Raw genomic sequence first — 16,559 nt, 5'->3', positions numbered from 1 at the left:
AAATCCCAGCACACATACTGTATATAATCTTAGGAACTTCTGCATATTGCACATTTATATATTGCAGATTTATTTACACAGAAATTGTTTACTTTATAAGAGTATTTTATTTATTTTATCACTTTCACCCTTACAGTGCTACTTTTTCCACTGTACTGCTGTGTCAATTTGAATTTCTCCCATGGGGGATCAATAAAGATCTTATATATTTCTTATATACAGTCTATGATAAAGATACACATCTTATCTTAATGTGCAATATGAAATGTAAATGATTAAACTTTCATTCTAATTTTTAATTTAAAAAAATCAAACTGAATTGAAGGTTACATCGCCACTAAGCACAATGAATTGTAAACTTGAAAATGCATTGACCAATTGTCAATTGAGGATGACGTAATATTTTGTACGTAAAGACGTCCATCATCTTCTTGCGCGGCTGTGATTGGTCAATGTGAGCCAGTCTTCCTGGTCACGTGATGTTGCCGGACGCGGACGTAAGGACCATATATCATCATTCTATTTGCATCATCATCATCACCATCATCATGGAGCCATCCTTTTAACACACGGAGCTCATTTAATACTTTTACCTACAGCGGCCTTTGAGCTGCTGACCCTCCGCCGGACTGCTTCCTCCTCCCGGTCATCTCTCTGCTCTGTCGCCGCCATGCTCGGTTGTCTGCTCCCTCTGCTCACCGTCGTGCTGTCCGTCCTGTCGGCTGCAGGAGACCCGGCGGGATCCGCTCATGTCGACGGAGCACCGCCTTCTAAAATAGGCAAGAAGTGGCCCATCATCTCCTCCAGACCTTCATGTATTGGGTTAATTAGCTAGCTGCAGGCAAACCTTTACTATATTGGATTTGTGTTACTGTGCCTGCAGGTTAGGTGGCTAGCTCAGTATGGTCAGTACATAATTGAGTGTGGTTTCATTGTCCTTTTTACTCCTTTTTACTCCAATTTACAAGGAGATCCTTTTATCGAGCATCAGCAGTGGCAATCACAGGCATAGCTACAATTTAAGGGCCACCCCTCCTCATCTCCATCCTATTTCCACCTGAGCTGTGTGTCCACCTGTTCACACTCAACAGCTCCCCTCCAACACACACACACACACACACACACACACACACACACACACACACACACACACACACACACACACACACACACACACACACACACACACACACACATACTTAAAAAAGGCATAAAATGATCCTGCTTTTCATCACTACAACTACTTTGACATTATTTATCTAACCATAAGTAAGTCAAAGGTATAAGACTGTGCAGCAACTTTAAATCAGTCACTTTGTTTATATCTCCAGGATAACTTTTCAAGCAAAACTTCCACTGAAAAGTTTCACTGGTCTCATCGCTGCTCACATTATCTGTCATTTAAGATGGGAAATGTAATGTCTTCTGAAATCAAGAAAACACATGACAGTGAATTGATAATGAAAATAATTTGATAGTTGAAGCCCTCAAAAGAGAAAGTTAACAATTATGAATCCTTAAAAGTGTTTTAGGATCTCTAGTGTGCATCAGTGAAGCTGGCTTGAAGAAGGAGACTCCCATCATCCTTTATTGAGTCATGAGGATGCTGTGAAAGGTGAAAGGTGAAAGTTTGAAGCGGGAAAAATACCTACAGATCCAGCTGCATTAACAAAAAACTCTCCTTTAGTTACACCGTTGATTCTCATCTACATGCAAAATAGACTCATTAGACTTATTACTTTTTAAACACTCAGTTGTGATTAGTTTATTTTCATCAGTTTGAGAGACATACATGTTTTCAGTTAGTCTATGTAAGCGTTTCTCTTTTAAAATACCACACAATGATGTAAAGAATTCTGTATTATTGACGTTTAAGACTTCTCCAAAACCAAACTCTGATCTCACACTTCTACTCTTGTCATTGGCTCGGATCGTCTGTGCTCCAGCGGTGGTGGGGGCGGGGATAGGAGGCAGCGCCACTGCACATTTCCTGCGCCAACACTTCGGCCCTGAGGTCCAAGTGGACGTGTTTGAGAAGGGCGAAGTCGGAGGCCGTCTCGCCACCGTGACCGTCAATCACAATGACTACGAGTCCGGAGGTTCTATCATTCACTCCCTCAACCTCCACATGCAGGAGTTTGTCAAACAGCTCGGTGGGTTTTACACATGCGTGCACACACACACACACACACACACACACACACACACACACACACACACACACACACACACACACACACACACACACACTTTTAACTGCAAGGATGTGTGGTAGCATATTAAATAGAGTCAGTTCCCACAGAACAGCAACAGAGCCGATTCCCAGTGAAACCTGTGAGCATCTGTTTAGAGTTAAAAGATAAGAAGTAATGTTTTCCTGGTGGAAATGTATTATGTTTTATTTTTGCATACTGTGGACATCCTGTGTAAAGGAAATGAAGATAGTTATGAGCCTGATCAGTTTTATTTAATGCCTCTGGCAGATGTAAACTAAGCAGGAAGAGCGGTCATCAGTCGAGGAAGTCTTTGGGTTAAATAAACAGCGCCACATGTGTGTTCCTTTAACTAGAATACAAATCACAGTGAATCTGCATCCAGTGTCCAGCATCACAAAGTCAGACTACTTGACTTTTTACATGTTGTTATGATGCATTTTTAATATTAATATTAAAGCACAAAAACCTTTACAGAATATATAAGATACAAAAATCAGAAATCAGGTTTTTTTTTATTGCATTATTGCGTTTTTGTGTGAAGCAGGGGTGTCAAATATGCTTCTTCCTTCCTTCCCTTCCCTCCTTCTTTTCATCTGTCCTTCCTCCCTTTCTTTCTTCCTTCTTTTCTTCCCTCCTTCCTTCCATCTTTTCTGCCTGTCTTTTTTCCTTCCTTCCTTTCCTTCCTATCCCCCTTTCCATTCCTTCCAACCTTCATTCCATTTGTCCTTCTTCCTTTTTTCCTTCCTTCCTTCTTTTCCTTCCTTCTTTTCCTTCCTTCCTTCCTCTCTTCCTTCCTTCCTTCCTTCCTTCTTTTCTTCCCTCCTTCTTTACTTCTTTTCTTCTCTCCTTCCTTCATTCTGTCTTGTCTGTCTTCTTTTCCTTCCTCTCTTTGTTCCCTCCTTCCTTCTTTTCTTCCCTCCTTCCTTCCATCTTTCCTGCCTGTCTTTTTTCCTTCCTTCCTTCCCTTCCTTCCAACCTTCATTCCATTTGTCCTTCTTCCTTTCTTCCTTCCTTTCATCTTTCCTGCCTGTCTTATTTTCCTTCCTTCCTTCCTTCCTTCCTTCCTTCCTTCCTTCCTTCCTTCCTTCCTTCCTTCCTTCCTTCCTTCTTTCCTTCCTTCCTTCCTTCCTTCCTTCCTTCCTCTCTTTCTTCCTTCCTTCCTTCCCCTCTTTCTTCCTTCCTTCCTTCCTTCCTTCTTTTCTTCCTTCCTTCCTTCCTCTCTTTCTTCCCTCCTTCCTTCCATCTTTCCTGCTTGTCTTCTTTTCTTTCCTTCCTTCCTTCCTACCTTCTTTTCTTCCCTCCATTCTTCAATCTTTCCTGCCTGTCTTCTTTTCCTTCCTTACTTCCTGCCCTCCTTCCTTCTTTTCTTCCCTCATTCCTTCCACATTTCCTGCTGTCATCTTTTCCTTCCGTCCTCTTTCTTCCTTCCTTCTTTTCTTCCCTCCTTCCTTCTTTTCTTCCTTCCTTCCTTCCATCTTTCCTGCTTCTTGTCTTCCTTCCTTCCTTCTTTTCTTCCCTCCTTCCTTCCATCTTTCTAATAGTCCGGCCCACATGAGATCATATTGAGCTGTGTGTGGCCCTTCAGTGAAAATGAGTTTGACACCCCTGGTGTAGAGAGACGCTGTGGGTGTCAAATATTCCTTTGATTTCCTCAGTACAAAAGGAACAGGCACATTTTATTTGACTACTTTTACAGACTCATACATTAAAAACCTCCTCAGTATTAAATCCCTCTGTGTGTGTGTGTGTGTGTGTGTGTGTGTGTGTGTGTGTGTGTGTGTGTGTCTTTTGTTGAAGGTTTGAAGTATCGCCGCAGCGTGGCAGGGAAGACGGCGGTGTTTAACAGCGAGGAGGTGATTCTGGAGGAGACAGACTGGTACCTGCTGGACTTATTCCGTCTATGGTGGCGCTATGGCATCAGCTTCATACGCCTGCAGATGTGGGTGGAGGAAATCATGGAGAAATTCATGAGGTGAAGCCAGAAACACATTAATGCTCTTTTTTGTGTTTTGGTCTTGTGGAGGCTGCTTGGCATGCTGGGTACTTAACGTGATATAACGGTGGTGCAGCTAAAGCGTTTTCAAAATGTGTTTATGGTCTCAATCGCTAGTTTAAAGCCTTCTTCAATGCAGTATGATGTTCATTTGTGACATTTTGGCCTCCCTGATTTTATATGTGACGATAAAGCAGGGTATGCATTAGGGCGTGGCTACGTCGTGATTGACAGGTTGATTGGTTCACAGGTTCAGGAGGGCGCCTCATGCTCCTCCTGATGCCCATATAAGTAGAATCCGTGTTTTTATTTTTCCCAGCATGCACCTGAAATTTTCAAAATGGCGCTGCTCAAATCCGATACTATTCGCTTCCCAGCAGCAGTCCACAAACCAATGGGTGACGTCACGAATGTTACGTCCATTTTATATACAGTCTATGGTTTGGATGCACCTCTTTAAAACAATATGTGATTGGTCCTCTTGGTCTTCATATTTTGCCAGTAGTGTTACTTGTAAAACCATATCCAGTTTATTCCACCATTGTTTTCACTCAATCTCAAAGTTAATAATAGGCTGTAAAAACAATTGCTTCAGGTACAGAGCGAACAGTGCTGCCTTCTAATGTTGCAGCCAATAAATGCTGAGCTATTAATTTTTTCCCCCTACTCGTTAAAGATCTGCAGCCGTGATTATTGCGTGTGACTTTCCAAGCATGAGGTCTGTATAAATACAGATAACCATCTGCCTGAAATTTTAAATACCGTTGTCATGAAAATTCAGCTCCTTTTAATCCTACAACAAGAAAGTCATACAATATAAAACCACAGAATAGAAGTTGCAGTTTCAGATCATCTTTGATCAGCTAATCCTGTTTTAGATATCGGGGTGTCAAATGAAGCCGACACTTTGAATCTTTCGGCTCAGTCATGTGATCTTGACTCAGTTCCTGCTTGAAACTTGAACCAGACTCAGATTTGCACTTTACCCCTTCACCAACCTCTATTTCCTCTCTCAGGAAATGATTTATCTCTGCATCACTTTGTCTTTCTTTCCTTCCTGTACATTGCTCATTCTTTCTATCACAGTTTGTTTTTATCATCCATGCAAAATTTTACTTTTTTATTAAGCTCTTATAATTGCAGTGAAACGTGCGTATCCATGTCATGCAGGAACGACATTAAAAATAAAGAAAAAAAGATTAATTTATTTATTTATGTATTTGATGATAATAAATGAATGATGATTTGATGAAGTGTGTTTGTATACATTTTGTAGGATCTATAAGTACCAGGCCCACGGCTACGCCTTCAGCTCAGTGGAGGAGCTGCTGGACTCCCTCGGGGGGAGCGGCTTTATCAACATGACCCGAAGGCCGCTCTCTGATTCGCTCCTTGAGCTGGGCGTGTCGCAGCGCTTCATCGACGAGGTCATCGCGCCCGTCATGAGGGTCAACTACGGACAGAACGTCAGCATCCCTGCCTTCGTAGGTCAGATGAGTGGGAAGAAATAAGCAGCTTAAAGAGTAGAGTGTGATGAGTAGGAGAGAGGGAAAAGAGAAATAAAACATTAATGCTAGTTATGAACTGAACATTGGCATCACTGTGGATGTAGGGCAATGAGAGCAAAGGAAGAGGAAGGTAACGGAAAGCAGTGAGGAAGGGAGGAGCTGTGAGTTGAGAACAGAAGAGAGGAAAGCAAGGTGAGAGGAGGGTGATGGCCTGAGGGAGCCAGAGAACAGGAAAGTGTGTGGGCAGCTGATAATTGGTTTATAGCTCTTGGCTTTATCTGAAGTTAGTGAGCTCTTGTATGTGTGTGTGTGTTTGTTTTAGGAGCCGTGTCTTTAGCTGGTGCCCAGAACAACCTGTGGGCGGTGGAAGGAGGCAACAAGCTGGTGTGTTCGGGGCTTCTGAAGATAGCCAACGCTAACCTGCTGCAAGCACAAGTCAACTCCATCTCCCCCGTTTACTCTGGTACTCCACCCCAATGTTTACTGAAGCTCCAGCAGTGCTGCACTGTCATGTGTCTAATGGCATGTACCCAAGAGGTCCCATCTTATAAAATACTGTGAAAACTCAAGAGAGAAGGGCTGCTGGATTATATCTGCTTGTAGATATCACTGAACTTGTGAAGATGGATTTATATCTAAATGATTGACATAGACATTGTGTATTTGCCCTACAGGGGAGGTGGTCCAGTACCAGCTGAGCTTCACCACAGCAGAGGGAACAGGATCAGAGCTGTATGACATCGTCGTGCTGGCGACGCCACTGCAGGCCAGCGTCAGATCTGGAGTGGAGTTCCAAGGTTTCACGCCTCCTTTTGACCAGCTCCCCGGCAACTATCACAGCACCGTAGCAACCATCGTCCACGGTTACCTCAACACCTCTTTCTTTGGTTTCCCGGACCCCCGTCTGTTCCCCTTTGCCAGCGTTTTGACAACTGAGACGCCAAATCTGTTCTTCAACAGCGTGGCTAGCGTTTGTCCTGTCAACATCTCGGTGGGTTTCCGGCGTAAGCAGCCGCAAGAGGCCGGAGTCTATAAAGTGTTCTCAGCTCAACCTCTGGAAAAGGCTCAGCTCAAAACACTCTTCAGGTCAGTAAATACTCCATATTTATGGTTTTGTTCAGGACTCTAACTTACCATTATTTTCCCTTTATCTGCTTCTACTAAATTTCTGAATTAATCATTTGTTCCATTAACTGAACAAAATACAATTTACTATCATATAAGCCTAAGAGCAGCAAATAATCACATTTCCAAATTTGAATCCAGTGTATTTTTGGTATTTGTGTTTAAAAATGACTCAATATTCTTTCAGTCACCTAATCAATTAATCAACTAAAGTTTCAGCATTGACCAACAAAAGCAATTCTTCTAAAGACATTGTGTTCATTTTGTAAGAGGGGACAGTAAAATCATGTAAAATGAGACAAAGAGCCTACAGCTCTGTGAGACTGAAGTTAGGCACAGTGGTGCTCTGAGCTGAATGCCAACGCATGCATGCCAACATGCTCACAGTGACAATGCTAACATGCTAACGTTTACAAATGAATAATGTATTGTAAAAAATAGTCATGTTAACCCAGGCAGGGAGCTCCGGTCCTCTGAAATGAGGCCAATGCGGAAGTAACTTAAAACTGCATTCTATCAAAAGGCCACCAGGGGGCGACCGTTTTGGTGTCAAAAGGACTTCCGTCTCTATACAAGTCAATGGAGAATTCACTAACTTCTCACTTGATTTCTAACCTCAGTAAACGTTTTCAAAATGTGTTTATGGTCTCAATCGCTAGTTTAAAGCCTTCTTCAATGCAGTATGATGTTAATTTTGTGAAATTTTGGCCTCCCTGATTTTATATGTGACGATAAAGCAGGGTATGCATTAGGGCGTGGCTACGTCGTGATTGACAGGTTGATTGGTTCACAGGTTCAGGAGGGCGCCTCTTGCTCCTCCTGATGCCCATATAAGTAGAATCCGTGTTTTTTTTTACCCGGCATGCACCGGAAATTTTCAAGATGGCGCTGCTCAGATCCGAAACTATTCGCTTCCAAGCAGCAGTCCACAAACCAATGGGTGACGTCACGGATGTTACGTCCATTTTATATACAGTCTATGTGTTCACCATGTTCACCCTCTTAGTTTAGCATGTTAGCATTAGTACCAAACGCATAGTAAAGCCATGCAATAGTAATTCAAATGGATGATAATGTACTATCATAGACTTTTTTTAAACAACAATAAGAATTTTCCTTCTTTTAATTTTTAAATTTTAGGTCGTACTACTCAGTGCAGGTGACAGAGTGGCAGGCCTACCCTCGTTACGGCAGCACGCAGGGACTGCCGCCAGTGGAGCTCCACCCAAATCTTTACTACCTCAATGGCATCGAGTGGGCCGGGAGCGCCATGGAGATGAGCTCAGTGGCTGCCAAGAACATCGCCCTGATGGCTTACCACCGCTGGAACAGACAGACGGACATGGTGGACCAGAAAGATCTGATGCACAGGATCAAGACTGAACTATGACCTAGTCAACTGAAAGTCAAAACATGTGAAGTTCGTAGCTTATACATCATCTCATAGCTGATGTGGCAGATCTGAATTCTTAACTGCACATCAAATATCTCCTGCTGAATTCTTGAGCCAGAAAAATAGCCACATCCAAGTCATGTATTGCCTTTGCTGCATTCATCGGCATCTATACAGACTCAAGCTGAAGATAATCAGAGCCTGCCTTACACTAAACATGCATTAAAGAGAAAAACAAGCGTCAGCATAAACTAAAACAATTTGAATGCACCACTAAAGACAATTGAAGTAATCTGTTGTCATCCAAAGGCCACTTCAGCGGTCGTCCTCTGTGTCAGCTGAACTGTAGATAGTTGGGAGATGTTGCAGTATTGTTTGGATATTGACTACTAATGCTAATTGGTGGTTTCATCCAAGTACTCGGCTGCTGGCTGGTTTTGTTTGCCAAGAAATAAGGACGCCAAGCAACCATGGAAAACACCTGTTAATTTTTAAACTGAGTAAAAAAAAAAAGGAAAAAGTACTGCTTTCTTGAGTTGCTCTTTGCTGTTTATACCTCCGTAGTGTAAAGTAAAAGTCAAGAAGTCAAGGATTTAAGATTCAGAGCATGAATTAGACACTTTTAATTGGCTGCTTTTTGTCTGACCTGTAACAGCTTTAACCTACCTTATAGGCACATAAACCAGCGCTCTGTTGTCTAATCAGAAACAACGACAGCACTGCTATCACTGTCTATGTATTTAAACTGTTAATGGATTTGCTGTTTGCGTGAACTTCTCCGAGGAGAACTCATTAAAGTAATCTCACTAGGATTTTTTTGTAAATTAATAAAATCATTATTCAGTGACTCATGGTAGTGGCCACTGGTGCTATGCTCCATTGCCCCTTTCATCAGACGATTTCATTATCTCCCCTTCCTGAGGCTTTTGTTGCGTAATCCAGCGGAAAGAATCTTTTTTCGGGGAATGGAGCCAACAAGCTTCCCCGCCGGACCGAATAAAAGCAGAGGACAGCTCTGTGGGGCAGCTGGTGGTGATGATGGTGATACTTTTCCCCCTTTTCGCTCAATCCCTAAAGCCTTGTTGAGATCCTGCTTTTTTAAAACACATATATGAGGATAAAGTTGGATGTTCGCTTCCAGAAGCAGCACGTGCTAAAAAAAACCGCCACAGACTTTTGATTATTCTCATAAGACTTGCAGAAATGCCTTATTTTATTTATTTATTTCTAGTAGCAGTTTTGGACTGTAAAGTTTTTCTCGATCCAGAAAAAAACTTTACTTAACTATTGTCAACTGAAAATCTTGTGACTCCAACGTGCATCGGTTGATGGGTAATGTGATTGTGTCACGTGATGAGAAAACGCCACAGCCCTTTAATCTGATGGATTGTTTAAAAGCCTCATGACAGTGTCCGAAATGATGCGGTCAAGCTGAATTGAAGGATGTTTTCACTGAGCTCCTGTTTTTTCTTTCCTTGTATGTGAAAGAGTCAAATATTGGTAGTAATGGTCCCCTATAATTCACACCTGGACTGATCATCAGATGAAGATGGATCCGTTGACGCTCAAGCTTCTCAGATTTGCAGACTTGTTGTCTGTGTTGCCCAAAAAGTTAAGCACAATAAAAACCATGTGATATGGTTGAAAGCTCCTGATAAACCTAGTAAATGCCTCTTGAGTTGAGAACTACTATTTCTAAGGACAAGAATGAACTTTACATGCCAACAGAAACAAAGTCCTGAAATCACACCTCAGAATGAAATTTGATACTTGATCTTTTGGATATTTTACATTTCAAGTATTAGTACAGAGTCTATCTGTAGCTGAAATAAAACATTTATGGGTCAATGACGTATAAGGATTTTCAACAACTCAATTTTAGAATAATAAAAACAAGCATATCTAATGCAGTAGTTCAAACATTCAGAATGTTTTGTACCTGAAAATCCATATTATACATTTGAAAGTGATTTTAGTGGGTTTTTCAAGATTAATTGGCACTGGCCTTAAAAAAAGGTCATGTGGTGCGACCATGATTCATCTTGAAATATCTTTATATAAATAAAGGATCTTCATTTACAAAAAAAAAAGAAAAAAAAAAGCAAATACTTTGTTTCCAAACACTTTATATTACTGAAAACTTGTAAAAAAAAAAAGAAAAAGATGTGAAGCGTGTTAAGTATATTAATTTATTTCAAGATGAAGCATGGTCGCACCACATGACTTTTTTTAAGGCTAGTGCCAATTAATCTTGAAAACCCACTAAAATCACTTAATTTCACATTTATAATATGGACCTTCAGGTACACAACACTCTGAATGTTTGAACTACTGCATTAGATATGCTTGTTTTTATTATTCTAACATTGAGTTGTTGAAAATCCTTATACGTCATTGACCCTTATGCAAAAAAAAAGGACCGCTAGTATATCTAAAGAGTGCTGGCGATATTAACAACCTCCTCTTTGTATTTGTTTGTGTAACACAATGCAATTTTGTGTCATTCAAACCCAACTTCTAGCTTCTATTACTTCAATATCACAAAAGATACTGAGCACTGTGTTAAAGCAGTTGATTGTATAAAGTAACAAGAAAGTGTGAATGTCAGTTCTTGACCGTAGGAAAAGTAGTTTGACAAATTGTGCGTATATTTGAATATGTTTATGTTTTGCCTTTAATTGACAGTCACAGTGTCGAGAGAGGCAGGAAACATGGTGGAAGAGCAAGTTGAAGATGTCACACCGGACGTGGTTATGCGGTATTCATCTTAACCATTAAGGCTACCAGAGCTCCCACAGTAGCTCGACTAAATTATCTTAACACGAGGTCTACTTACTGCCTTTTTGCTGAGCTTTCAACTGCATCTCACAGTCTTGCAGGACAGAGAAACAGACAAATGGTGCAGATCTGCTGAATAAGATCATGAAATGTGATTTAAGTAAAAGCGAGTATGTGGACGTAGAGTAAAGATTATTTTATCAAACTGCAGAATCTCGAAGTCTGCTCAGTACAGCATGTACCAACATATTTTATCTGCCTGATAAACATAATAATGCAGCTATTTATATTGAATGATGTGTATTATTCTGTCTGTTGAGAGAATAAAATGATTGACCAGTTTCCCCCTGATTAACAGCTTTGTTTGTTTTGCGTACTAAAACGACTGCCTCCGATTTACCGCGGCCATTCAGGTTTAATTTCCTGTCAATAATTGCACAGAAGAAAAATAACTAAACTACCTCTGAGCACTTAAGTCTTATTTTAATGCTTCATCTTATATTCATTCAACTCATCTGAAGTATAATCTTTTTTTTACTGAAATGGGAAGAAAAGGAAAAATAGTAAAAGTAGTAATATGTCACTAACAGAACAGGTGCCACTGTTGTCCCAGCGGATAATTTATCAATTTTGGTTTATGGATTTATAACTGACAATATGCTATAGCTTTGTCACTGATGGCACTGAAACTACTTATTTACACACTGAATTAGTATTATTATTATTTATTTTGTTCATTGACGTCTTGATGATGTCATATCTTTGTGACATCACCTAAGGGGACAATCACTGTCCTTCAGATCACACGCTTTTCTATTAGGGACCCCAAAATGAAATTCACTATATACCATGGACCTCAATTTGTTAAGGTTAAACCAATTTTTGCTCTCAGTGGTTTTGAAAAATCGTTTTTTTTTATCATCTTGTGGTTTAAATGATAAAATAGAAAAAAATGTATTTGAAATATATTCTGTGGACCTCCAGAAACCCATTTCAAAACTAATTTGGGAACAGCTGCATGAGGTCCCAGTATGATACCACTGATTTAATTTACAGTATTCATAATTACACATGGAAAACTTTCATGGGATCAATACATTTATCTTATCTTATCTTATCTTATAGTGGGCCCTGTGTCGTGTCCTCTTGGCTTCCTAGCATCAAGAAGCTAATCACAATGATGATAATAGAATCAAAGGGGAACATTTGAAACATTCAAGCATCCCAAGACTCAAACATATGACTGAATATGGTGCAATATAGTTCACTTATGATCTTTTTGCTTTAATATCTTTACTGTATGATAGTGAGTTATCATCAGAAGTCACACAAGTCTAACTGTAGTTAAGGTATTAAATAATATCACATCTGTGTCATCAGAAATCTCAAAAATGTTAAATATAAAATAGAAATAAAGGTGCATTCAACCAATTTAACAGATGAAGCTCGTTAACTTTTCACAAGGAGCACTACTCAGCCTGTGAAACGCGCGTGTGGTTTCTTACACCTGTACGTCTAAAAGAAAAACTAACCCTAATAATGTGTAACCCAATATTGAAACTCAATGGCCAACTTTCTAGCTTTCAGACATTTCAACTGCTCCTCACAGTCTTCATTCATCAAATGGTGCTGGCTCAGGTACAAAGAGGCCATTCACATCAGACGCCACCATACATATGACCACCTATTATCACATGATGGTGAGCCGTGTTTGAAAGCCTGTTTAATTTAGTGGATCTTTGGGGGCGTAGAAAATGTTCTTACATAATATTCCCAAAGATCAAGAGTGAACCTCCATGCTCACACCTTACTGATGTTCCAGGGATTATCTCAGCCTGAGCTCGGACTCAGATGTGGGCATTCACCAGATGATGCTACCAAGTTGCATTGTGGGAAGTGTAGGTTTTCTAAGCGTGACTCAGCATCGAGATGTCTATCTATACCACTGCAGCTTCAATTTTTACCATTTCTACCTCTGACTAGCCCCCCATCACTGGAGTTTACTTTTAACCCTCCTGTCGTCCTTCCGGGTCAAATTGACCCCGTCTCTTTTGACTGTTCCTTCTTTCCTTCCTTCCTTCCTTCCTTCCTTCCTTCCTTCCTCTTTCTTTAATTTTTCCTTCGTTCTTCCCCTCCTTCCTTCTTTCTTTGCTCCCTGTTCCTTCCTTCCTTCCTTCCTCCTTTCCTTCCTCCCTTCCTTCTCTCCTTACTTCCTTCCTCTTTTCCTCCCTCCCTCCTTACTCCTTTCCTTCCTTCCTTCCTTCCTTCCTTCCTTCCTTCCTTTCCTTCTCTCTTTCTTTCCTCCCTCCCTCCTTCTCTCTTTCTTTCCTCCCCCTACCTTCCCCCTTCCTTCTTTCCTCTGTCCTTTTTTCCTTTCTTTCCTCCCTCCTTCCTTCTTTTGTCCCTCTCTCCTACCTTCCTTCTTTCCTCCGTCCTTCCTCCCTTTCCTTCCTCCTTTCCTTTCCTTTCCTTCCTCCCTCCCTCTTTCCTTCCTTCCTCCTTTCCCTCTTTCCTTCCTCCCTTCCATCCTTCCTTCTTCCCTCCCTTCATTCCTTCTTCCTCCCTTCCTTCCTTCCTTGACTTGAGGACAACAGGAGGGTTAATATGTACTTTTCTCTGAACTTGTATTATTTTTAAATCAGCTCAGGTTGTTTTACATCTTTTTTTTCTTCATTTCTGCACTTTTAATATTCATTTTCGCATCTTCTTGAATGTCCTGTTTGTTTTGTGCATTGTCTAATGTGCAGGAGACTTGTTATAACAACACTGTTTAATGGCTTTGGGTTGCAAAAAAAATTCACTAGAAGTGTAGTTTCAGTGGAAGCTCGGAAATCCCCCAGAACTCACACTCACCGACACACGAACATGCACTCCCAATTTCGTTTCATTCTCTTCTCTCTGATATTCTCCCATCCTTGCCAGTCTGGCAGAACTCTCTGCAGGCCATTTGAAGTGTGTGTGATCTGTTTACTCAGAGACCATTAGATCAACTTGGCGGAAGCCTGTAGGGCTGCTGTGTTCCTGCTGCCACCAGCTTCAACTGACCCGACTGATAGAGAGATAGATGTAGGACAACAGCCTCCAATCATAGTTTTAGACAAAATATTCAGCTTCTCGCTCTCTGTTGGCTATATTAGAGGTTGTAGGTTACTCTGAAAGTTTCCCTGTGTCTTGTGATGTTATTTTCTCTCACTGGCTCTGCTGTGGCTGCTTGAAACAAGGCAGCTTTCAGACCCAGTACTGTGTGAACCCCTGTGTATTTGAACGTGAGGACATATTGAAACAGAAAGTGCAATGCTATTTTTTAAGGTCTCTCTCTCTCTCTCTCTCTCTCTCTCTCTCTCTCTCTCTCTCTCTCTCTCTCTCTCTCTCTCTCTCTCTCTCTCTCTCTCTCTCTCTCTCTCTCTCTCTCTCTCTCTCTCTCTCTCTCTTTCTCTGTGACTGTTCTTTCTCCAATTCATACCACTGTTTTTAAAAATTAAAAAAAATAGTTTTAGTTTTTTTCCCTCTCTATTATTATTTGCCTGTGTTATCTCATTTGTCATGACTAGAGCATTAGTTTCTGTTTCCAGTGAAAGGGAAGGGGGGGGGGGGGTGGGGCTGCCTGGAACAGCTGCTACACCCCCTTTGGAGACTTAATTTTGGACTGAGATCAATGGAGACTTTTGAATCAGACAGTGGATTGCTTCTAACTTGTCTTTCCGTAGTTTCCAGGAGTGAACACCGCTGAATGTTACACGTTAGGGAGACTAGATTAATGCAATACTGTCTTCTTGTTGTATATTTGCTTTTCTTTATTTATTTATGTCCTCACAAATGTGTTAAATTAAGTCAAAACTGGAATAAATGGATCAAATTTATAACCCCAATGTGATCAGACTTCATGTTCCTTTCCTCTTATTGATGGGAATAGTAGAAATGTAAGCTCCCTTATAGTTACATAGAATAAAGTGTGGGATGAGCATAGGTAAGAAAGTTTAACATAAAAATTGCTGACAAAGTGAAGATGAAATTCACATAGTTCCTCTCTCTTTCGTTCTCAACCCAACTGGTCAAGGCAGATAGCCGCCCACCTTGTCTGGTTCTGCTTGAGGTTTCTTCCCGTTAAAGGGGAGTTTTCCTCGCTGCTGTTGCCAAGTGCTTGCTCATGGGGTAGTGGTGTGTCTCTGTGAGATTAGGAGTACGGTCTAGACCTGTTCTATGTGAGAAGTGTCCTGAGATACCTTCTGTTGTGATTTGTTGCAATATAAATAAAACTGAAGTGAAAAAATTGAATTAAATATGTATGTAGCTTGTATAAATGTGTCGGGTGAATACAGATAAGTATAACCTGAATATGTGGAAGGGTATACAGTACATGGATATAAATATACTCCTCCTGGAAGTGAAGATGGAGGACTGAAGGTCCACAAGTACTGCTGTTATTAACTTCCTCTTTCTGTGCATATACATACAAACATATAAAAACTGGAAGAGTTTGTACACTCAGTGATATTGTGTCAAGGCAAGCAGCACCAGCATATATTTGAGTTAGGGTTGAAGTGCGTCTTAATTTTATATGCGTTCAATATAAAAAAAAACAATAATAATAACAATTTTTGACCTAATTGTTTAAAAGATCCAGGCTCCAGTCCTATCGAAGCCCATTTCCACCAATGCAATGAAAAAAAGATTCTGTAAGTCAAAATAATGAGATACTATCTCCAAGTAATGACTTAGTATTTATTTTTAAATAGTTTCTCATTATTTTGGATTACTAAGTGATTATTTCGAGATACTTTCTCATTATTTTGAGATAGTAAGTCATAATTTCGAGATAGTTTCTTATTATTTTGGATTACTAAGTGATTATTTCGAGATAGTTTCTTATTATTTTGAGATACTAAGTCATTATTTCGAGATAGTTTCTTATTATTTTGAGATACTAAGTCATTATTTTGAGATACTTTCTCATTATTTTGAGATACTAAGTCATTATTTCGAGATAGTTTCTTATTATTTTGGATTACTAAGTCATTATTTTGAGATACTTTCTCATTATTTTGAGATACTAAGTCATTATTTTGAGATACTAAGTCATTATTTTGAGATACTAAGTCGTTATTTCGAGATAGTTTCTTATTATTTTGGATTACTAAGTCATTATTTTGAGATACTTTCTCATTATTTTGAGATACTAAGTCATTATTTTGAGATACTAAGTCATTATTTTGAGATATTAAGTCATTATTTTGAGATAGTTTTTCATTATTTTGAGATACTTTCTCATTATTTTGAGAAAGTTTCTCATTATAATGAATTACTTTTTTTCCATCACATTGGCAGAAATGGGCTTCCATACCAGTCTGATGAAAAAGTGGTATTGATGAAAAGCTATAATAGTATACTTTCATTATTACAGTGATGTTTAGTGATCGTGAAATGTTGCAGGAGTGTTTTCACCGTGGCCTCGAACTCTGCTCCTATTGGCCCCGCCGCGCACCACGTGGTCGGGCAGTCACGCGCTTTCCAGGAACCCGTCAGGAAGAAGAAAAACAAAACAAACC

General features: G+C 40.1%; 1 protein-coding gene across 1 annotated transcript; it reads left to right on the top strand.

Annotated features, from left to right (window-relative positions):
• The first annotated feature begins 497 nt into the window (after window positions 1-497).
• Window positions 498-10,129, top strand: LOC133993909 (prenylcysteine oxidase-like). The gene is made up of 7 exons (XM_062433042.1): window positions 498-779; window positions 1,947-2,153; window positions 4,014-4,188; window positions 5,486-5,697; window positions 6,040-6,180; window positions 6,392-6,803; window positions 7,983-10,129. The coding sequence occupies exons 1-7, from the start codon at window positions 671-673 to the stop codon at window positions 8,230-8,232; spliced, it is 1,506 nt and encodes a 501-aa protein (XP_062289026.1). The 5' UTR covers window positions 498-670; the 3' UTR covers window positions 8,233-10,129.
• The last annotated feature ends 6,430 nt before the right edge of the window (window positions 10,130-16,559 follow it).

Source organism: Scomber scombrus, chromosome 14 (assembly GCF_963691925.1).
Source record: "Scomber scombrus chromosome 14, fScoSco1.1, whole genome shotgun sequence".
NCBI lineage: Eukaryota > Metazoa > Chordata > Actinopteri > Scombriformes > Scombridae > Scomber > Scomber scombrus.
Note: the sequence above shows the minus strand (reverse complement) of the source record. Positions and strands in the feature narration are given on the sequence as shown.

What these genes read in the sequence shown, in the direction of transcription:
- LOC133993909 (XM_062433042.1), top strand. Translation starts at nt 671, where the DNA reads ATGCTCGGTTGTCTGCTCCCTCTGCTCACCGTCGTGCTGTCCGTCCTG. An exon ending in GGAGTTTGTCAAACAGCTCG is followed by an intron (nt 2,154 to 4,013) that starts GTGGGTTTTACA and finishes CTTTTGTTGAAG; the next exon opens with GTTTGAAGTATCGCCGCAGC. An exon ending in CAGCATCCCTGCCTTCGTAG is followed by an intron (nt 5,698 to 6,039) that starts GTCAGATGAGTG and finishes TGTTTGTTTTAG; the next exon opens with GAGCCGTGTCTTTAGCTGGT.